At 41.4% G+C, this 24,761-nt stretch overlaps 1 protein-coding gene across 2 annotated transcripts in view; it reads right to left on the reverse strand.

Moving 5' to 3' along the window:
* The window catches only part of LOC115128599 (ganglioside-induced differentiation-associated protein 2-like), a 39,477-nt gene that overhangs the window by 3,992 nt on the left and 10,724 nt on the right, over positions 1-24,761 (reverse strand). For both annotated transcript variants that reach the window (XM_029658575.2, XM_029658581.2), the window contains exons 8-13: positions 23,913-24,063; positions 23,707-23,783; positions 23,260-23,336; positions 22,990-23,129; positions 18,640-18,694; positions 17,666-17,809 (exon numbers count right to left, since the gene is read on the reverse strand). In XM_029658575.2, the coding sequence (XP_029514435.2) occupies positions 17,666-17,809; positions 18,640-18,694; positions 22,990-23,129; positions 23,260-23,336; positions 23,707-23,783; positions 23,913-24,063 (644 nt within the window). The remainder of the gene's footprint in view (positions 1-17,665; positions 17,810-18,639; positions 18,695-22,989; positions 23,130-23,259; positions 23,337-23,706; positions 23,784-23,912; positions 24,064-24,761) is intronic.

A 24,761-nucleotide genomic window follows, 5' to 3' on the forward strand; every position in this document is an offset into this window, starting at 1 on the left:
CCATTTGCAACCAAGCTTTAATTTCCTGTCTGATGTCTTGAGATGTTGCTTCAATATATTCACATAATTTTCCTACATCATGATGCCATCTATTTTGTTAAGTGCACCAGTCCCTCCTGCAGCAAAGCACCCTCACAACATGATGCTGCCACCCCCTGTGCTTCGCGGTTGGGATGGGTGTTCTTTGGTTTGCAAGCCTCCCTGTTTTTTCTCCAAATATAATGATGGTCAACAGTTCTATTATCTTTGTTTCATCAGACCAGAGGAAATTTCTCCAAAAAGTACGATCTTTGTCCCCATGTGCAGATGCAAACCGTAGTCTGGCTTTTATATGGCGGTTTTGGAGCAGTGGCTTCTTCCTTGCTGAGAGGCCTTCAGGTTATGTCGATGTAGGACTCGTTTTACTGTGGATATAGATACTTTGTACCTGTTTCCTCCAGCATCTTCACAAGGTCCTTTGCTGTTGTTCTGGGATTGATTTGCACTTTTCGCACCAAAGAACGTTCATCTCTAGGAGACAGAACACGTCTACTTCCTGAGTGGTATGACAGCTGCGTGGTTCCATGGTGTTTATACATGCGTACTATTATTTGTACAGATGAACATGGTACCTTCAGGCATTTGGAAATTGCTCCCAAGGAGGAACCAGACTTGGTTCTTGGCTGATTTCCCAATGATGTCACGCAGAGGCACTGAGTTTGAAGGTAGGCCTTGAAATACATCCACAGGTACACCTCCAATTGACTCAAATGATGTTACTTAGCCTATCAGAAGCTTCTAAAGCCATGACATCATTTTCTGGAATTTTCCATCCAAGCTGTTTAAAAAGGCACAGTCAACTTAGTGTATGTAAACTTCTGACCCACTGGAATTGTAATACAGTAATTTGTAAGTGAAACAATCTGTAAACAATTATTGGAAAAATGACTTATGTCATGCACAAAGTAGATGTCCTAACCGACTTGCCAAAACTATAGTGTGTTAACAAGAAATTTGTGGAGTGGTTGAAAAATGAGTTTTAATGACTCCAACCTAAGTGTAGGTAAACTTCCGACTTAAACTGTACACAAACTGGCATATTTCAACTAAATGTCTCTGGATAGGAATGCCTACTGAGTAGACAACCCTGAAGTCATTAAAATGGCAGTGTTTGCTGGTACATTATTGTAATGTACTGAGTTGCATCCACAACAGTGGACATCTCACTATTCTAGAATTTTCCACATAGAAAGTGGTAAGCAGGCCAGTGTACAGTAATACTCATTACTTCCTCTGGCCAGTTCAATTCCCTGTGTCGACTATTTCCTCATGAGGTAATTTATCTCTGTTCACAGCCTTGTGGCTAAACCCTCATGGTACCAACGCTTGGTCTGAAAATTGAAAGATCATTTAAACTAATGTTCTGCAGGGAAAGCTACCGCTCTGCAGGGAAACCTAATGGGCTGGGGCTAACACCGGCCGCTCTGCAGGGAAAGCTAACGGGCTAGGGCTAACACCGGCCGCTCTGCAGGGAAAGCTGAAGGGTTAGGGCTAACACCGGCCGCTCTGCAGGGAAAGCTAACGGGCTAGGGCTAACACCAGCCGCTCTGCAGGGAAAGCTGAAGGGTTAGGGCTAACACCAGCCGCTCTGCAGGGAAAGCTAACGGGCTAGGGCTAACACCGGCCACTCTGCAGGGAAAGTTGAAGGGTTAGGGCTAACACCAACCACTCTGCAGGGAAAGCTGAAGGGTTAGGGCTAACACCGGCCGCTCTGCAGGGAAAGCTGAAGGGTTAGGGCATAACACCAGCCGCTCTGCAGGGAAAGCTGAAGGGTTAGGGCTAACACCAGCCGCTCTGCAGGGAAAGCTAACGGGCTAGGGCTAACACCAGCCGCTCTGCAGGGAAAGCTGAAGGGTTAGGGCTAACACCTGCCTCTCTGTAGTCCAGCTGTTGATGCACTCATAGGCCAGGATAGTGAGGGGAGAGACTGAGGTAGTTACCATAGTTAGCATGAAAAGCTAAAAGTGCAACACTTTGCAACATCAACTAATCTACATACAGATAGATCCATAATGGAGCCTCCACTTCAAAGAAATTCCCTTCCCTACCTAACCCTACACAGGCCCAGGCAAAAACATAATCTAACCCTACACAGGCCCAGGCAAAAACATAATCTAACCCTACACAGGCCCAGGCAAAAACATAATCTAACCCAACACAGGCCCAGGCAAAAACATAATCTAACCCTACACAGGCCCAGGCAAAAACATAATCTAACCCTACACAGGCCCAGGCAAAAACATAATCTAACCCTACACAGGCCCAGGCAAAAACATAATCTAACCCTACACAGGCCCAGGCAAAAACATAATCTAACCCTACACAGGCCCAGGCAAAAACATAATCTAACCCTACACAGGCCCAGGCAAAAACATAATCTAACCCTACACAGGCCCAGGCAAAAACATAATCTAACCCTACACAGGCCCAGGCAAAAACATAATCTAACCCTACACAGGCCCAGGCAAAAACATAATCTAACCCTACACAGGCCCAGGCAAAAACATAATCTAACCCTACACAGGCCCAGGCAAAAACATAATCTAACCCTACACAGGCCCAGGCAAAAACATAATCTAACCCTACACAGGCCCAGGCAAAAACATAATCTAACCCTACACAGGCCCAGGCAAAAACATAATCTAACCCTACACAGGCCCAGGCAAAAACATAATCTAACCCTACACAGGCCCAGGCAAAAACATAATCTAACCCAACACAGGCCCAGGCAAAAACATAATCTAACCCAACACAGGCAAGGCAAAAACATAATCTAACCCAACACAGGCAAGGCAAAAACATAATCTAACCCAACACAGGCAAGGCAAAAACATAATCTAACCCTACACAGGCCCAGGCAAAAACATAATCTAACCCAACACAGGCAAGGCAAAAACATAATCTAACCCAACACAGGCAAGGCAAAAACATAATCTAACCCAACACAGGCAAGGCAAAAACATAATCTAACCCAACACAGGCAAGGCAAAAACATAATCTAACCCTACACAGGCCCAGGCAAAAACATAATCTAACCCTACACAGGCCCAGGCAAAAACATAATCTAACCCTACACAGGCCCAGGCAAAAACATAATCTAACCCAACACAGGCAAGGCAAAAACATAATCTAACCCTACACAGGCCCAGGCAAAAACATAATCTAACCCTACACAGGCCCAGGCAAAAACATAATCTAACCCTACACAGGCCCAGGCAAAAACATAATCTAACCCAACACAGGCAAGGCAAAACAAGGACAAGAAGAGAGATATCAGCACAGTGGTGTATATACGCAGATATAGACCACATACACACTTTCAGTGGGCATTGCGCATACTCCCTTCTTCATCCACACTGATACGCATCCAAGTAGTCTAGCGGAAGTGCAGTGTATTCAGAACCGTTGACTTTTTCCACGTTACAGCCTTAATCTAAAATTGATACAATTATTTAAAATGAATTAACAGAAATACCTTATTTACATAAGTATTCAGACACTTTGCTATGGTGCATCCTGTTTCCATCGATCATCCTTGAGATGTTTCTACAGCTGATTGGAGTCTACCTGTGGTCAATTAAATTGATTGGACATGATTTGGAAAGGCACACACACACACACACACACACACACACACACGTCTATTTAAGGTCCCACAGTTGACAATGCATATCAGAGCAAAAACAAAGCCATGAGGTCAAAGGAATTGTGCGTAGAGCTCCAAGACAGGTTTGTGTTGAGACAGATCTGGGGAAGGGTACAAAAACATTTCTGCAGCACTGAAGGTCCCCAGTGGCCTCAATCATTCTTTTTATTTTTGTTAGATCTATTTTTTCCACAAACAAATAAAAAATAAAACATCGTACAGCATAAAACTTTGAGCATGACATAAATACAAATCCTCCAACATAGCACAGTCAAATAGTATCTCACAAGTTAAAATACAGAACTGAATGGGTTCACAAGTAATCACCTCCCAGTCTTAGAAACATTACAAATAAAATGCATCCAGCTTCTAGAATTGTCGTTTCTATCGGTGATACTAGCAACCATTTGTTCATTAGATGCAACCTCCAACATTGATTGGAGGCATGACCCTTCCAAATTCTAAGGATTACTCTAGCTGCTGTAACGACACCAACAGTGATCAGTGCAAATTCCTAATTTGTTACCTAATGTAACTCTGTTCTTTTGCCCAAGAGACATTCCTCCAGATATTTCAAAACATCTTTCCAGAAAGGTATAACTAATGTTCATTCCCATATTGCGTGTTGCATATCCCAGTGTCTTTTTGACATTTCCAACACAGAGAATTGTTGGTCAGCCCCATCTTATGAAGCCCTGTTGGGGTCTAATAAAACCTATGTAGTATCCTATATTAAGTAAATTTCCCCCTGGCTTCCCTTATGTTCCTCCCTGAGCTGGACAAGATCTTCAAACAGGTATCAGTTAAATCATAGGTCAATTTGATATATTGTTCTGAGGTGTTTACAGTCTTTACTCTGCAGATGATGAAATATTGAGTAGAAAATGGCTGCTTTATGTTTGGGTAATTCCAAATACTCAGCTATTGGATTCTTTCCTGGATTTCAGGTTAACAAACATCTCAATTGTAAATATTTCCAGAAATGTCCCTCGTCTCCAACATCCTATTTTCGTACCAAATCGGGGTAGAACATTAAAACCTCTTCATTGTACAGATCACCTATAGTATGAATTCCTTTCATTAGCCACTGTTTCCAGTACACAGCCTTCTTTCCAATCCGTAGCCTAGGATTGTGCCACAATGATGAGTATCCTTGTTTTAGATGTGAAATTCCACATCTTGTGTACTATTCCTACACTTCTGAGTGTAACAAAATTGAGTTGGGAGAAGTCTATTTAAACTCCCATGTAAGACTATGTGAGAGTATCAACAGAAGTGAAAGGATAACTTTGTTACACAATCCAAGCCAGCATCCCTTTGCCCCAAAGCTTTGCCAATTTAACCATTTCAAATGATAAATTGTACAATTTAACATCTGGTAAAGCCAAGCCTCCAACATCCCTTGGTGAGCACATTTTCTTCATATTAATCCTGTGTTTTTCCCACAAAGTATTTAGTTAATTTGTCATGTTGTTCAGTCTGAAATATTCATAGGTAACATTGCATAGATATAATACAATTGTGGGACCACAACCACTTTAATCACATTGATCTTTCCCCATAAAGTTACCTTTTACCATTTTTCTAAATTGGTCTTAATCTTTAATCGTAGTGGCTCAAAATTTGTCTCTTCACTTGGTCCAAATTTGAGCTCAATTTAATGCCCAAATATTTAATCCCAGTAGGAACCCATTTGACATTAAATAAGGTAACGGTTCCATAGTAACATATGGCATTAATTGGCATTGCTTCTGACTAATTGCAAGATGGCGCTGACAGAGATGGTCGCCTCGCTTCGAGTCCTTAGGAAACTATACAGCATTTTGTTTTTTTTTATGTATTATTTCTTACATTGTTACCCCAGGAAATATTAAGTCTTATTACTACATACAGACAAACTGAGCAACAGCACCTCTTCAACCTCAGGAGGCTGAAGAAATGTGACTTGTCACCCAAAACCCTCAAACTTTTACAGACGCACAATCGAGAACATCCTGTCGGGCTGTATCACAGCCTGGTACGGCAACTACATCGCCCTCAACCGCAAGGCTCTCCAGAGGGTGGTGCGGTCTGCACAACGCATCACCGGGGGCAAACTACCTGTCCTCAAATGACACCTACAGCACCCGATGTCACAGGAAGGCCAAAAAGATCAAGGACAACCACCCGAGCCAAAGCCTGTTCACACCGCTACCATCCAGAAGGAGAGTTCAGTACAGGTGCATCAAAGCTGGGAACGAGGGACTGAAAAACAACTTCTATCATGACCATCAGACTGTTAAACAGCCATCACTAACTCAGAGAGGCTGCTCCCTACATTGAGACCCAATCAGTGGCCAATTTAATAAATGGATCACTAATCACTTTAAACAATGCCACTTTAATAATGATGTTTACATATCTTATCTTACTCATAGCCTATGTATATACACTGTATTTTATACCATCTATTGCACTTGCGTATGCCGCTCGGCCATCGCTCATCCATATATTTCTATGTACATATTCGCATTCACCCCTTTAGAATTGTGTGTATTATTAGGTAGTTGTTGGGAAATTGTTAGATATTACTGCACTGTTGGAACTAGAAGCACAAGCATTTCGCTACACTCGCATTAACCTCTGCTAACCATGTGTATGTGGTCGATAAAACTGTATTTGATTTATTCCAATTGATTTTGTAATCATGGTACAGACAGAGTCCAGCAGTAGAATATCATCTGCATACATAAGCAGCTTGAATTATTTTCCTCCTCAATGTACACCCCTTATTTCTGGATCTGTTCTTATCATTGTCGCAAGGGCTCTAAAACTATGGTGAACAGGAGAGGGGAGAGCGAGCAACACTGCCTTGTGCCTCTAGAAAGAGAAAAAAAAAGGAGACATAATTCCATTTGTACTGATGCTTTAGGATTAGAATAGAGGACCCTATCCATTTACAAGTCAGGTCCAGAACCACATTTTTCTAGGGTTCTTAAGAGAAAAGCCCACTCTACCCTATCAAATGCCTTCTCAGAATCTAAGGAGAAAGCAGTGATAAGAACTATATTTGATTGGTTTAACTAAATGAGACGTAAGAGCCTCATATATCAGTTGAAGTCTGGTTCTTAATAAATCCTACTTGGTCACTATGTATAATATTAGGTAGTGCCTTCTAAGCGTATTGCTAGGGTCTTCGTAAAAATCTTACTATCCACATTGAAGCTGATCACTCTAAAATTCCCAGGTTCTGTAGTATCTCTATCCTTTTTAGGAATCAGCCATATCAAAGCCTCATTAAAGGTGTCCGGAAGGGTGCCATTTTTAAATGCCTCCTGGGAAAACCACTGTCAATACAGGTTTAAGAATGTCAATATAATTTTTATAATATTCTACAGGAAGGCTGTCCAGACCCAGGGATTTCCCTGCTTTCATAGATAAAATGGCAGCTCTAACATCCTCTTCTGTTATAGTACAGTCCATGTCCTCTTACGTAGATTATCAGATAGCCAGGTATTCTGTACTCTTATCTATAGGGCTCGATGAAAAGGAGGATGTGTATAAATTAGTGATGCACCGATATTACTTTTTTGGCAGATACAGATATCCAATTATTTCCTTGTCAAAAAAACAATAGATATTTAACATTTTAGAAGCCTTTTAAGCATTCTAGTACAGTTAAATAGTTGAAACCCACACATGGATGCAGCGGTCTAAGGCACTGCATCTCAGTGCAAGAGGAGTCACTACAGTCCCTGGTTCGAATCGAGGCTGTATCACATCCAGCCATGATTGGGAGGGCGATGATTGGCCCAGCGTCGTCTGGGGTAGTCTTACATTGTAAATAAAAACTTGTTCTTACATGACTTGCCATGTTAAATAAAAGGTTGCACACACAAAAAAAGTTATTTTGTTGGCATTTACATACACTACCGTTCAAAGGTTTGGGGTCACTTAGAAATTACCTTTTTAAAAAAGGCAACTTTTTTGTCCATTAAAATACAGTGTAGACATTGTTAATGTTATAAATGACTATTGTAGCTGAAAACGGCAGATTTTTTTGTGTGTAATATCTACATAGGCGTACAGAAGCCCATTATCACCAACCATCACTCCTGTGTTCCAATGGCACGTTGTGTTAGCTAATCCACGTTTATCATTGACAAAAAAGGCTAAATAATCATTAGAAAACCCTTTTGCAATTATGTTAGCACAGCTAAAAACTGTTGTTCTGATTTAAAAAGGCAATAAAACTGGCCTTCTTTAGACTAGTTGAGTATCTGGAGCATCAGCATTTGTGGGTTTGATTACAGGCTCAAAATGGCCAGAAACAAACTACGTTTCTTCTGAAACTCGTCAATCTATTCTTGTTCTGAGAAATGAAGGCTATTCCATGTGAGAAATTAACAAGAAACTGAAGATCTCATACAACGCTGTGTACTACTCCCTTTACAGAACAGCGCAAATTGTCTCTAACCAGAATAGAAAGACTGGGAGACCCCGGTGCACAACTGAGCAAGAGGACAAGTACATTTGAGTGTCTAGTTTGAGAAACAGTGGCCTCACAAGTCCTCAACTGGCAATTTCATTAAATAGTACCCGCAAAACACCAGTCAACATCAACATTGAAGAGGCAACTCCGGGATGTTGGCCTTCTAGGCAGACTGGCAAATAAAAAGATGGGCACAACAAACACTGGACAGAGATATGGCTTTTTCTTTGCAACTCTGCAGTTTCTGTTTTCAGGCTGGTTGTATTGGTGCTGGCTACAGTTGAAGTTGGAAGTTCACATACACTTAGGTTGGAATAATTAAAACTTGTTTTTTTTAACCACTCCGCAAATTTCTTGTTAACAAACTATAGTTTTGGCAAGTGGGTTAGGACATCTACTGTGTGCATGACAAGTAATTTTTCCAACAATTGTTTACAGACATTATTTCGGAAGTTTACAAACACGAAATTGACTTTGCCTTTAAACAGCTTGGATAATTCCAGAAAATAATGTTATAGCTTTAGAAGCTTCTGATAGGCTAATTTACATCAATTGAGTCAATTGGGGGTGTACCTGTGGATGTATTTCAAGGCCTACCCTCAAAATCAGTGCCTCTTTGCTTAACATCATAGAAAATCAGAAATCAGCCAAGACCTCAGAAAGAAAATTGTAGACCACCACAAGTCTGGTTCATCCTTGGGAGCAATTTCCAAATGCCTGAAGGTACAATGTTCATCTGTACAAACAATAGTACGAAAGTATAAACACCATGGGACCACGCAGCTGTCATACCGCTCAGGAAGGAGACGCATTCTGTCTCTTAGAGATAAATGTCCTTTGGATGCGAAAAGTGCAAATCAATCCCAGAACAACAGCAAAGACCTTGTGAAGATGCTGGAGGAAACGGGTACAAAAGTATCTATATCCACAGTAAAACGAGTCCTATATCAACATAACCTGGAAGGCCACTCAGCAAGGAAGAGGCAACTGCTCAAAAACCACCATAAAAAGCCAGACTACGGTTTGGAACTGCACATGGGGACAAAGATTGTACTTTTTGGGGAAATGTCCTCTGGTCTGATGAAACAAAAACAGAACTATTTGGCCATAATAACCATCGTAATGTTTGGAGGAAAAAGGGGGAGGCTTGCAAGCAGAAGAACACCATCCCAACCGTGAAGCAAGGGGTAGCAGCATCATGTTGTGGGGGTGCTTTGCTGCAGGAGGGACTGGTGCACTTCACAAAATAGGTGGCATCATGAGGATGGAAAATTATGTGGATATATTGAAGGAACGTTTCAAGACATCAGTCAGGAAATTAAAGCTTGGTCGCAAATGGGTCTTCCAAATGGACAATGACCCCAAGCAGACTTCCAAAGTTGTGGCAAAATGGCTTAAGAGGGCCTCCCGGGTGGCGCAGTGGTTAAGGGCGCTGTACTGCAGCGCCAGCTGTGCCATCAGAGACTCTGGGTTCGCGCCCAGGCTTTGTCGTAACCAGTCGCGACCGGGAGGTCCGTGGGGCGACGCACAATTGGCCTAGTGTCGTCCGGGTTAGGGAGGTAGGGATGTCCTTGTCTCATCGCGCACCAGCGACTCCCTTGGCAGGCCGGGCGCAGTGCGCTAACCAAGGTTGCCAGGTGCACTGTGTTCCCTCCGACACATTGGTACGGCTGGCTTCCGGGTTGGATGCGCGCGGTGTTAAGAAGCAGTGCGGCTTGGTTGGGTTGTGTATTGGAGGACGCATGACTTTCAACCTTCGTCTCTCCGGAGCACGTACGGGAGTTTTAGCGATGAGACAAGATAGTAGCTACTAAAACAATTGGATACCACGGAATTGGGGAGAAAAAGGGGTCAAATTAAATAAATAAAAAAACACACAACAAAAATGGCTTAAGGACATCAAAGTCACAATATTGGGCCATCACAAAGCCCTGACCTCAATCCTATACAACATTTCTGGGCAGAACTGAAAAAGAGTGTTGTGAGCAAGGAGGCCAACAAAATTCACCCAACTTATTGTGGGAAGTTTGAGGAAGGCTACCCAAAACATTTGGCCCAAGCTAAACATTTTATAGGCAATGCTACCAAATACTAATTGAGTGCATGTACATTTCTGACCCACTGGGAATGTGATGAAAGAAATAAAAGCGGAAATAAATCACTATTATTCTGACATTTCACATTCTTAAAATAAAGTGGTGATCCTAACTGACCTAAGACAGGGAATTTTTACTAGGATTGAATGTTAGGAATTGGGAAAAACTGTGTTTGTAGGCAATGGTGTATGTATGTGTATGTAAACTTCCGACTTCAACTGTAGCTTCCCCCGAAGTTGCGGTCGAACAAATGATGCTTTATTACCAAAGCGGTATTGAAAACACATCGTTCATGGCCGGTGTTTGCAGACGTTTATACAGCTTTGACAGTGGTACTGTATCTTTTGACATGCAAAGACCCAAATGGCGTGACGCTAATAGCAGTGGCGCCATCCGGTAGGGCAACATCTGAAAAATAGCAGACTTGGTAGTGTGTACCGGCGCTTGACCAGTCGGCGAAAGCCAACATCACCCACAACAGAGAATGGTTGATTGTCAAGGGCAATGAATTCCATTATCTTCGCTTTAATGAATTTCGGCCTTTGAATTTTCTTACTCTTTCAAATGACTACTCGACTTGTTGACTGCTCGACCCACACAGCAGACATTGTGGGCTAAGTTAGGAACGCTGTATTGCACATCATTACATCATGTACCTACGTTATATTAGGTATGCACGTCAGCTTTGACGTCGGCGTTAAAATAGACATCGACCGATACCGATGTTGGCATTTTTAGTTAATATTGTCCGATTCCAATATGTTCACCTATATAATCATGCATCTCTAATATAAATCTTCATAAAAACATTGAAACACACTTTCTCTTTGATTGAAGTCACCATCTTATTGCCCTTCTTAATTGCTGGAATTATGTTACAAGTGTTCAGCATTTTTAGTTGTCTTACTAGTAGCCTGCCTATCGTCTCACCTCCCTCATAAAAACTGGTTTAAAAAGTATAAAAACAGTACATATTCTGCCTTTTTGTTATCCATTTCATGTAACTGAAATGTCAATTTGCAGGCAGTTTGAAATGTGCCATCTGTAAAATGTCTTGTCAAATCCCTTCCAAACCACATACTGGGTGTCTAACATTTTTACTGCTTCAACCCTTTCACTCTTCTTTTTGGACACGTGCCATTATTTTCCATCGAATATATGCTTTGTAGGTTTCCCATACCGTGAAACTCTTTTCCAGTTGAGCCTATGTTGATCTCAAAAAAGGATGTAAGATCATCTGTTAGCGATTGGCTAAATATCTCATCTTGTAATAGCATGGTCTATATCAATATGTAACTCTACTACAGCATGATCTGTGACGGCAATGGGCCCAATCTTGAAATGAATCACGTTATTAACCATGAAATTAGATATCAAGAAGAAATCTATTCTAGTGTGTGTCTTATGAAAGTGGGAGAAAATAGGTGTATTCTCTATCATTAGGATGGATGCATCTCCATATGTCTGTAAGGCCCATATCCTCTGCTAGGATATGTATTTATTGCAAGACTATCCTTTGGCGTGGAGTTACTTGTAAATGTACTTCTATCAATAATCACTAGGTTGAAGTCTCCAGCAAGGACGATCTGCCCCTCCATATTTCCCAGTATAACGTTTACCTCATGATATAGATATAGATATATATCAGTGTCCTCATTGTAGGGAGCATATATGCTGCATAACACTACATTAATCCCATTTATAAGAGCCTCAATGCAGATAAGCCTGCCAAACTCGTCAGTGTTGCTTCAAAATTAAGTATTTTGTTTATCAGAATAATCCCCCATTTTGTTTGGAATTAAATGAGCTATGATAAACTTCTGCAACCCAGCCTCCACTAAATTTCAGTGCCTCTATCTGTTAAATGTGATTCCTGGGTGAACACAATATTTGCCTGTTTTGATTTTAAAATGTCAATATTTTTCCTTGGTTACCACAACCATTTATATTCCAATAGATTATGTTTACATAACCATTAGCCATATTTGTGTTGATTAGTTACAGCCTGTGAGTGTGAAGTGTCCCATTTAACACACGTATATAACATTTCACGATATATGCTCCAGCTGTACAATAAAACAGTTAAATAAACGTAGAAAACCAATCCCAAAATAAAACATAGCAACCAGGAACGTAACGTTGCTTCTTGATGATAGATAACCTGCAGTCTCAACTCAAAATTCCTTATGGTCTGTGAGGCACTTGAAAGCCGAGGCTAAATTAGCAACACTCCCCTGTGTTCCGCAAACACATAAGCTACCTTCATTTGTATAGTAAACAGCATACAATTCAACTTCTATTTTACTTCGTCTCATCTTCTTTATCTAGGCTAAACACCTTACTCTAGCAAAAATCTCTGCCTCCATGTTGTCCTTGAAAATAATTATCTTTCCCTTCCAAGAAAAGAGCAGGGTCGCTGGGAATGCCAGTGTGTGCCTGATATTCTTCTCAGGGATGTTTCTTTACCATTGCAAACGTCTTCCTCTTTATTGCCAGTTCCTTGGACAAGTCCGGGTAAATAAGACAGCTGGCGGCCTACACACTGAACCACCCTTTTCTTTTGCTGCTTTAAGTACCTTGTCCCAGGTTGTAAATCGTAAGAAGTGGATGAGAACCGTTCTCGGGGGCCTATTCTCGTCAGGCATGGTTAAACTGCGATGGGTTCGTTCAAGTCATCAAATCCAAATCCTTCTTCAGTGATTTTCTGCACACACACACAAGATTAGTCCACCGCCAACCTCACTCCCCTCTTTCAGATTAACCAACATCACCGTATTTCTCCTACTTCTGTTCAAGTTCTTCGACACAATTCCACAATATATCCAGCTTTTTCTTGTGATTCTAACTACCATTCTCCAGACGGGAGATGGCATCCTCCACTGTCAGAATCCATCCCTCTGCCCCATCCGTCCTCTTTTGTATCGCATCAACTTTTTCCTTTAGTTCTGAAGTTTTTATCCATGTCTTGGTGGGGGGGATTCAGGAGGACTTGCTGTTTGTTTGCTAGCCAATGTGGCCTTCTGTGAATAGGCTTGAAGTTTTTAGTGTGTATTGACATTCCAATAACGCCACCTTAGCGAGACGTTTCAAAATGTGAATTATCTTTATATTAAACTGTACTACAAGTCAATATATTAAGACAAAAATGAAAGTGTGTGCCGTTAAATTTCAGTATTTACATTTGGGTATTAGGAGCTCTCTAATGGGCTGCCTTCTTTTTTGGCGGTCCCACGTGAGTCCTGCCTCCATCATTCTTAAAATGGAGGAAGTTTGGAACCACCAAGACTCTTCCTAGAGCCGTCTGCCCGGCAAAACTGAGCAATCTGGGAAGAAGGGCCTTGGTCAGGAAGGTGACCAAGATCCAGATGGTCACTCTGACAGAGCTCCAGAGTTCCTCTGTGGAGATGGGGGAATCATCCAGAAGGACAACCATCTCTGCAGCACTCTACCAACCAGATGGAAGCCACTCCTCAGTAAAAAGCACATGACCTCCCACTTCAAGTTTGCCAAAAGGCACCTAAAGGACTCAGACCATGAGAAAATGATTCTCTAGTCTCTAGAAACCAATATTGAACGCTTTGGCCTGAATGCCAAGCGTCACGTCTGGAGGAAACCTTGCACCCTCCCTACGGTGAAGCATGGGTGGCAGCATCATGCTGTGGGGACTGGGAGACTAGTCAGGATCGAGGGAAAGATGACAGGAGAAAAGGACACTGATGTCCTGCTCCAGAGCGCTCAGGACATCAGACTGGGTCGAAGGTTCACCTTCCAACAGGACAACGACCCTAAGCACACAGTCAAAACAAGGCACGAGTGGCTTTGGGACAAGTTTCTGAATGTCCTTGAGTGGCCCAGCCAGAGCCCAGACTTGAACATCTCTGGACAGACCAGAAAATATGTGCGGAGATGCTCCCCATCCAACCTGGTAGAGAATAAATGAAAGAAACTCCAAATACAGGTGTCCCAAGCTTGTAGCGTCATACACAAGAAACTCAAGGCTGAACTCGCTGCCAAAGTACTGAGTAAAGGGTCTGAATACTTATGTAAATGTAATATTTTAGTAAAATAATATACACACATTTTCTACAATTTATAGAAACCAATTTTTGCTTCGTCATTATTGGGTATTGTGTGTAGATTAGTGAGGGAAAACAAAATTTTAATCAATTTTAAAATAAGGCTGTTATGTAACAAAATGCGAGTCAAGGGGTTTGAATACTTTCCGAATGTATATGCCATATCAATTAATAAGGCTGATGGAACAGATTAAAATGTTTAGCTTAACATGTTGCTAAACTACTATTTCTTCACATTTTAGGCACAGCAATGTACACATAGCAGTAGGCTTACACATGAATGTTCCAAAATTCAATTGCAGGAAAACACCATTCTAAAATAAGCACCGCACATGCGAGCGGTTTCATGGCCAGAGATGGAAATATTGGTTAGAAACTTTGAAAGAAGGGAGATTTAAAGATGCAACAACTTTCATGGGCCGCTAATATGATTAGGATAATGCCGTCGGCTGCGAGACAATGAAAGTTTAAAGAAAACCAATAGAACGCATGAGTAAGTCCACTTTGAAGCAAGGTAATGCCTCATAATATGAAGTAAAATGTCCAGGTGTCAAACAATGAAGCAACAGGAAAAGTACAGGGATGCTAATAATAGGCCTAAATGTCTTCTGGTAGATGGAAAGGCTTTCCCAAAAACTATTAAAATGTTAGGCATAGTCTACTTTGGAGCTAGTTATCTGCCAGAATATAATGATAATTAGCATCAATCCAGTGGTCATTTCTTTTGCAAACTCCATCTCATGTACAACAGAAATACTGTTAACCAAACAGTGCTACGTGTGCCTGCACACATCGAGTTAAAAGGCAACTACACTCAAATCAACATTAGATTTTTCCCAGACCTCAAATGTGGTCTCCTGATGTGGTTTAAGCATTGTTATGGCATTAGAACATACAATTGTGTTGTATTTATGCAAAAAAAAGTGACAGAGCAAAATCTGAAACCTGTACATTTCAGACTCAGTTGACAGTCTCATTTATCGGTTTCAATAGGAGGACTAATATTAGCCTACTTGCCCAGTACAGCTTGGGTTGGCCTGACTGTGAAAGACCAATATGGAATTTATGATTTTAGGTCATTCAGAGTGTAAAAGTCACCGTTTCTCATAGAATTCTTCCCATAGGGCACCTTTCCTTCACGGGGCGGGCGTTTTGGAAATGTTTTAGCATAATTAGAGTATACCCACTTCTCCAGGCACCACTATCAGCGCATAAGCTTACAAATGAACCAACTCCACAAACTAACAAGTCACCCAGAGCCAGTAAGGAATCATTGCATCGTTTCCCCTCTCTCTGCTTCATCTCAATACAAGATCAAAAAAAGATATATTGAAAGAGCTATTGTGTAACGCTCATTCCTTTTCAGTTCTGCTTTTCCTTTCCATCTGATTTAGGGTGATAACTCCAGCTGACAAATTTAGTTTTAAGTAGAACACACAGACCTGTGTAAGTATACTAAACAGGCATATCAAGTGTTTACATCAGTGGAGGTATTTTAGCGACTGACCAGTAACTTTGAAATAACCCAGAATAAATATACACTATGCAGAAATCGCTTCACCATTTCCTGGTTGCTAAAATTAATAGATTGCCTAATTTCAGTTTGTGACAAAGAAGCAAGTATAGTGTAGAGAATCATCTAAACCGCTGTGAAATATACAGTACCAGTCAAAAGTTTGGACACACCTACTCATTCAACAGTTTCATTATTTTTACTATTTTCTACATTGTAGAATAATAGTGAAGACATCAAAATTATGAAAGAACATATGGAATCAAGTAGTAATCAACTAAGTGTTAAATGAATCAAAAATATATTTGAGATTCTTCAAAGTAGCCACCCTTCGCTTTGTGGTCAGCTTTGCACACTCTTTGGTAAAAGACTATGTCCATATTATGGCAAGAACAGCTCAAATAAGCAAAGAGAAATGAGAGTCCATCATTACTTTAAGACATGAAGGTCAGTCAATCCGGAAAATTTCAAGAACTTTGAAAGCTTCTTCAAGTGCAGTCGCAAAAACCTTCAAGCGCTATGATGAAACTGGCTCTCATGAGGACCGCCACAGGAAAGGAGAACCAAAAAGGAGAATCAGTCCTTTGGTCTGATGAGTTAAAATGTGAGACTTTTGGTTCCAACCGCCGTGTCTTTGTGAGACGCAGAGTTTTTTGAAGAATCTCAAATATATTTTGATTTCTTTAACACTTATGGTTACTACATGATTCCATGTGTTATTTCATAGTTTAGATGTCTTCACTATTATTCTACAATGTAGAAAAGAGTTTAAAAAAATTAAGTCATTGAATGAGTAGGTGTCCAAACTTTTGACTGGTACTGTATTTTCACCTGGTGTACAAAACCGAAAAAATGAAACTTAAACACGGGAAGCATAGAAATAGCGCACATGGAACAGATCTACTGCGTCTTAGACTTGCTTTCAATGAGAATGACAGAGCTATAAGTCACATTTCTATGTGAAATTGGTTGGGTTACGCAAAAAGTGACATATTGCAGCTTTAACATTCTATTACATAACAATTCCGGTTTAATTTCCAGTGATGGATCATCCATTTTAGCTAATGTCTTGGGTTTACTCAAATGTCTTGGCTTTACTCAAATGTCTTGGGTTTACTCAAATGTCTTGGGTTTACTCAAATGTCTTGGCTTTACTCAAATGTCTTGGCTTTACTCAAATGTCTTGGCTTTACTCAAATGTCTTGGCTTTACTCAAATGTCTTGGCTTTACTCAAATGTCTTGGCTTTACTCAAATGTCTTGGCTTTACTCAAATGTCTTGGCTTTACTCAAATGTCTTGGCTTTACTCAAATGTCTTGGCTTTACTCAAATGTCTTGGCTTTACTCAAATGTCTTGGCTTTACTCAAATGTCTTGGCTTTACTCAAATGTCTTGGCTTTACTCAAATGTCTTGGCTTTACTCAAATGTCTTGGCTTTACTCAAATGTCTTGGCTTTACTCAAATGTCTTGGCTTTACTCAAATGTCTTGGCTTTACTCAAATGTCTTGGCTTTACTCAAATGTCTTGGCTTTACTCAAATGTCTTGGCTTTACTCAAATGTATTTGCTGAACAGTTTGCTGGTTATTTTTCTTTTTGCAGACAATTCGGTCCTTTGAACAAACCAACAAAAATAGCCTGAAGATAAGGTACATGTTACATTTTAAAATCGTAACACACACAAAGTGCAACACTTAGAATCTGATACAATGTGGGAATATACCCACAACTCAATGCATGAGTGTGTGTGTGTGTGTAGCCCTGTAGATGTAGGTCAGCAAGGTTGGTAAGCTAGACAGAGAGAATGGTGTGTGTAGGGCCTCACCCGTGCATCGTACTCCAGGACAAAGGGAGGGATGTCTATCTGTTCAGGCAGGATACAGGTGAATAGCTGCTGGAGGGTCTCTACATGATGGACCTTCTGCTTCAGCCCTGACACACTGAATGTAGTGAAGAACCAGGTGGACACCTGACACAAGATAAATTAACATAAGATAAGAAACATTGAAAGAAACTGGTGAAAATGGGGGGGTATTTACAATTGGACTTGCCCTGAAGGTTAAATTGTAATAGTTGTTTATAACACAGATGTGTTTTGGCTGAAGCCTTCCACTGTATTTAAGTGGTAATCTATTGAGACGAATGTACTTCTCCCTAAAATCCACTTATTAGGTTTGATTGAATAAGGCCAATAGACTTCCCTCTCCTCTTTACTACGCAAGTGTGTGCTTTGCTTCCCATTCCAAACCATTTAAACCCATTTTCAGCATGCATTCTAATGACCCCAGCACAATGCCTGGCGCGTCTCTCATACACACCTCAGAGTCAAGTTACCTCAGAGTTCCTGGATCCTTTAAATTGACCAATTAGTAGATTGCTAAACTGTGAGCCTTCTCCCATCTAAAGGGCTGATTCAACTCAGTAACAAAGCAGATGAGACCAGAGGTTGAAGCTTGAACAGGGTAATGTGTCAGGGAGGCTCACAGCCAAAAGAAGTCTTGGTGAAACTACAGAACAGTAGTGGGGTGCTGTGTGTGCGTGTGAAAAGAGCCCTGCTGATCTTGGTCAGAAAAGACTGTAAACTTAACAGAGGGCATAAAACAGTCAATTCAGAAAGTAAACCAAATTCCAAGTCCAAATTTTACTAATTGAAAATAATTTTTATTTCAGTGTACCTGAACTCACTGGAATTGACCCCAACCCTGGTATATACTGTACATATCCTAATAATGCCTAGTAGTAGAAATACACCTAACAAGTGTTTGAGAAGCAGTAAAACAGGGGTACTGTTGAGTTTACCTTAGAGCGAAAAGAGGGGTGTACAAAGTAGAAAGCCCTCAAGTTATTCTTAAACCTGGAATACAAAACAAAGCAAAAGCCATTTATTGACATGTCACTATTGGCTAGCATGTTAAATAGTTATAATTATTATAATGATTTATTATTGCCCTTGAGAAGAAAAAAAAACGCAATATCAAAAATATGCATGGAAAGAAGACTTAAGCACAAGAAGCATAGAAATAGCGCACATAGAACAGATCTACTGCTTCTTAGACTTGCTAGCAATGAGAATGACAGATCTATACGTCACATTTCTATGTGAATTTGGTTGGGTCGCCAAAAAAGTTACATTGTAGCTTTAACATTCAACTAAATAGCAATTCCAGTTTCATTTCCAGTGATGGATCACCCATTTTAACTGCCATCAAGTTCTTCAAGCGGCTTAGGTTTACTCAAGTATTTCCAGAACAGTTTGCTGGTTATTCTTCTTTTTGCAGACAATTGGGTCCTTTGAACAAACCAAAGAGAGCTTTTTTACAAAACGACCAAAATGTCCATAAAAGTGCTCCAATTGTTGCGGTGTCCTCAGGCCAAGGTACTGTCAAAAGAACACAAACTAGAAAAAAATTAAAATCACCCAAGGCCATCCAACAGCATGCGCATGCGCACACACACACCCTTTCCCATGCCTCTCTGACATGGACATGCAACATCAATAGTCTACACCTGCCTATGTAACTAACATGCAATTACATGGTTTTAGTCCCCAAATGTGGAACCAACCCATCATCACTCGGAGGCACATTGTGTAGACAGTAACCACCAATGGCCAGTACAGGAGTCTGCCTGCTTCCCAGCCGAAACAATTCGCAAGAGTTTGTGCATATATTATGACAACATTTTGTGACGTTTTGGACTTCAGTAAGGCTGTTTGGGCACACGTAATTTTTTCTTGAGGCAAGCCGAAGTCAGTGCCACGTTGTCAGTGCCACGTTGTCAGTGCCACGTTGTCAGTGCCAGGTCAACAGTACAGATTCTTAAATAAAATCTTGTCATTCAATGAAAGATGATTTTTATTTGCATGCAAACGAGTTAGAGGAATACTGCACCAAAAATCTTAGATGTAAAATTGCGCGACTAAGACCTCCTCGGCTAAAACGTAGCAGTTTCTCGTTTTTCAAGTGAAGGTCTTTTAAGGGAGTATGCGAGCACACTCGTTCGGTTCAGCCGAACTGAAGCATGCTGACACTTTTACAGGACACTTGGAAAAATAACACTCCAAACAAATGACCATTTAACCATCGTTTCATCGGTGTTCTGAGAGACCTAAAAGACACCACAGGGAGGTGGAGTAGAGCCTTGTTTGGGCCAGTCCTCAAGGAACAAATTCTGTCTCTTTGGTGGACCAGCCGCTCTCCCCAGCCAGACAGGATCATGAGTTCCTCTCTTCTTGGCCTAGGGGAAGAATAGTATTGCCAAAATGGACCTCTGCTCCAAGAGCCAACGCTAAAGAGCTATAGGTAAGATGATTCCTAATGTAGCAGGTCCATTTATTGGTCTAGAACAGAGATGGGCAGCTGGCTCGATCAATTTCCAAAAAGGAACTCAGTCGGGGTCTCAACTTACTGTTGAGAGTTAGAATAGTAATTCTGAAATTTGGTTGTGCATAAGCAGTTTTTCCTCTTATGTCAGTCACTGACAGTCACTCAATTATCCCATGTCAGCTAACATTTTTTAGATTGGTAAATTAGTCTAGCCAACAATTTAAACTTGTAGTAATCATAGTAGAATTACCACCTGGGGGAACCCCATTGATTTACTTCTCACTCAGATATATTAAAAATGGCAAACATTTCTCCCCACTGTCAAGAGTGAGGCAGCTAAAATGTTTTGCTCTCAAGGTGGGCCCCCCTCAACAAAATTTCACGTAGGGCCCCAAAAAAGGCTAGGGCTGGCTCTGACTGTATGTGTGGGTATGGATGTGGGTACGCACAGCCCTCCACCCTCAAAGTTTCCCATCCCTGGTCTAGAGCAGCAGTGCAGTGCAGACATGGAGGACTACACAGTTTCTCTTATGTGGGACATAACTTGCTCATCACAACTACTGGGAAAATAAGTCAGCAGTGCCAAGAGTTATCAAACATGTTCTTCTGGTTGTAAGCTGGTTTATTTGGATGATGGACCTACTACCCCATCAGCATACTGTTTACTGGTGGAAACTCGGTGAACAAAAATATAAGCACCATTACACAGGTGCACCTTGGGTTGGGGACAATAAAAGGCCACTACAATTTGCACAATGCCACAGATGTCAAGTTTAGGGAGTGTGCAATTGGCATGCTGACTGCAGGAATGTCCACCAATTCTCTGGCAACAGCTCTGATCTCTACCATAAGCTGCCTCCAACGTCGTTTTAGAGAATTTAGCAGTACATCCAACCGGCCTCACAACCGCACAACACGTATAAGACGTTGTGTGGGCGAGTGGTTTGCTGATGTCAACGTTGTGAATAGACTGCCCTATGGTGGCTTTGGGTCATAAGCTACGGACAACGAACATAATTGCATTTTATTGATGGCAATTTCAATGCACAGAGATACCGAGACAAGATCCTGAGGCCCATTGTCATGCAATTCATCCGCCGCCATCACCTCATGTTTCAGCATTATAATGCACAGCCCCATGTCGCAAGGACCTGGAAGCTGAAAATGTCCCAGTTCTTCCATGGCCTGCAGGCTCACCAGACATATCAACCATTGAGCCTGTTTGAGATGCTCTGGATCGACAAGTAGAACAGCGTGTTCCAGTTCACGCCAATATCCAGCAACTACGCACAGCCATTGAAGAGGAGTGGGACAACATTCCACAGGCCACAATCAACAGCAGGGAATCTGGTGTTTTGCGGGTACTATTTAATAAAGCTGCCAATTGAGGACTTGTGAGGAGTCTGTTTCTCAAGTCCTCAACTGGCAGCTTCATTAAATAGTACCTGCAAAACACCAGTCTCAACGTCAACAGTGAGGAGGCGACTCCGGGATGCTGGCCTTCTAGGCAGCGTTGCAAAGAAAGAGCCATAGCTCAGAGATTAAGATGGGCAAAAGAACAGACACTGAACAGAGGAAATCTGCCTAGAAGGCCAGCATCCCGGAGTCGCCTCCTCACTGTTGACATTGAGACTGGTGTTTTGCAGGTCCTATTTAATGAAGCTGCCAGTTGAGGACTTGTGAGGCCTCCGTTTATCATACTAGACACTAATGTATTTGTCCTCTTGCTCAGTTGTGTACTGGGACCTCCCATTCCTCTTTCTATTCTGGTTAGAGCCAGATTTTAAAAAATACAGTCGGTTGTAGAATCTCTCAATGACTATAACAACTAGCTTCAAAGACTGTAATCTCACATTGTTCACGAAAGAGGAAGTTGTGTAGTACGACCACTGCTGAGAAGTTGGAGTACTGTGGGTGGTGCTGCCTTATCTATGGCTGTGGGGTTGAGGTGAGAAGGCTTCTGGTTTTCAGCTCTAGTGCAATGTGAATGTGTCCGTAGACAGGGAAATAAGTATTTAGTAGTCGACCTCGTCTTAGACGTACTAAAGCAGAGGGTACGCATGGTTATGGTGTATAGTGTTGACATTGGCACTGCCAAGTTAAAATGTATGGTGCTGTGACGTTTTGAAACGGAAGAGGGGAGATTAGAAGTCACGTAGAACCTGATGCCATTTTCTTCAATTGCACATGAAATTCATTCATGGCCGATTGTTGTTAGCAACGAGCTGTTTGATCAGTGAAGTTTGTAGAGTTGGCCAGAAAAGCAATATTTTCATAATGTTGGTGTCTTTGATTTGGGCTGTGTCACCGCCAATATATAATTTTCTGGGAACCTTCTCAGAGCGTTGGGAAGCCGTTCCATAACAGACTCCAGGTTTCCAAAACGTATGTGTACCCAAAAGCTATCCCGTTTCAGTTCTCAGAAAGTGGTAATTTGTACATGTAGGTAGGGGTAAAGTGACTATGTATAGATAATAAACAGCGAGTAGCAGCAGTGTACATGTAGGTAGGGGTAGTGACTATGTATAGATAATAAACAGAGAGTAGCAGCAGTGTACATGTAGGTAGGGGTAGTGACTATGTATAGATAATAAACAGAGAGTAGCAGCAGTGTAAAAAACAAAGGGGTGGTGGGGGGGGTTAAACAATTTACCCCAGAACAATTTCACGGTAAATCCCCATTCACAGGGAGAACGGTTTCATCTTACGCATTCAGATTTGATTCACTTGTCGTATCTGGTAACCAACAGTCTGTAATCGTCTCTAGACTTCAGTTCTCTCTCGCTCTTCACTAAATCAGTAAAATATGTGGTGTGCCTCTTACTTCGTGTCTACAATCTCATGAAGCTTCTTAAGGAATTCAGAGTCCAGATGGTTGTGTTCTCCGGTCAGAGTGTGAAAGTAAACCATTACATACTCCTTCACTGTGATGTGGTCCATGACATGGATGAAGTACAGCAGGGCCTGTAGTGAAGTAATACACACATGGTGGAGAGGTCAAGGTTTGTTCACAGAGCAACAATATTGATTTATTTTCTATTGTGCAACTAAAACGGTGATGTTCATGATGTTGCCTCCAAATGAAGCCTGGTACCTTTTCCATGTCGATGAGGGTGACAGGAATATTTCTGCCCACAAGAACCATCACTGTCCTGCCACACATGTCAACACCTGTGGAAACACACACACCACTAAAAGATAAGCTCAGCAGCCTGCCAGTATTACTACACTGCCTCCTAGAGGAGACATGGAACAATTACATTCAGTGAAAAAGGAGGGTGTCATGAGCCTCACTATATTATATCTATGGCTGAAAAAGTATAAAAAGCAATCCAACTAACTAAATTAACAAGTTTGAGGAAAGAGAAAGCAAGAGAAGAAGTGAAAGAAAGATGTCCTGCCATGACAACAGAGGCTGTTTCATTACTGGTCATTTTTTATCCTGAGAAAGAACAATTATAAAACTGATTATTTCACCCCCGGATGCTGTGTTCAATGAGCTGGAAAAAGGATTTCACATACAGACACACACTGAACTCACCAGTTTGATATAAGGCTTTCAGTGCTGCTATGTCAGACAAGTCCTCTGCTCTGGCTCGACATAACCAGCGGTAATAACTGCAAAGATAGGAGAGGTTTTAACACATTACAGAAACACTGTACTGGCTTAGGGTGTACTGTAAATGTTGGTAAAACTAGGGTATAGGATGCATGGTAGGGATGTAGTGTACAAGTTGTGTAACACACTTTCTCTGGTGCTGTTTCTGCATGGTTGCATCAGACAGCTGGCCCTGCAGGATTAGTTTGCGCTGTTTGTCCACATCTCCCTCCATCCGGGAAAACGCATGAGTCCCCACCTGGCCCAGGTCTGAGTCTAGAATCTCCACCTCAGAGTCAACTACACAGCACACACACAGATACAACAATCTATGAAAATGGCTCAACTCTAAAAGAAAATACACTCTCCCTAACTGTTATATCAACAAATATCATATTTTGAAACCATTGCTCTGAAAAGTCTGTGTGTGTGTGTTTATTCCAGTGTTTGTTGTCGTTGGGCTTGACTCACACCTCTAGGTCTGGAGTTTTTAATCTAGGGCTGAGCCCCATATGGACAACAGTCATCCAAGGAGAGGCAATATTAAGGCATAAAAGCCACACATGGCTAATGTGAGTAACTAAAGATAATATACCAGTCCAGTATATTCATATACATCAACACATCTAGACAACTAAAACAACCTTACGGGATGAGAAACCTTTTCAACATTCAAGAAAATATCTGAACACAAGAGGGATTCTGCATTCCTTTATTGAAGACATACCGGTAACTGCCAAAATGAAGGAAACACCAACATAAAGTGTCTTAACAGGGCATTGGGCCACCACGAGCCAGAACGGCTTCAACGCAACTTGGCATAGATTCTACAAGCATCTGGAACTATATTAGAGGGATGGGACACCATTTTTCCATGAGATATTCCATCATTTGGTGTTTTGTTGGTGGTGGAAAACGCTGTCTCAGGCGCCACTCCAGAATCTCCCATAAGTGTTCAATTTGGTTGACATCTGGTGACTGAGATGGCCATGGCATAT

Source organism: Oncorhynchus nerka, linkage group LG1 (genome assembly GCF_034236695.1).
Source record: "Oncorhynchus nerka isolate Pitt River linkage group LG1, Oner_Uvic_2.0, whole genome shotgun sequence".
NCBI lineage: Eukaryota > Metazoa > Chordata > Actinopteri > Salmoniformes > Salmonidae > Oncorhynchus > Oncorhynchus nerka.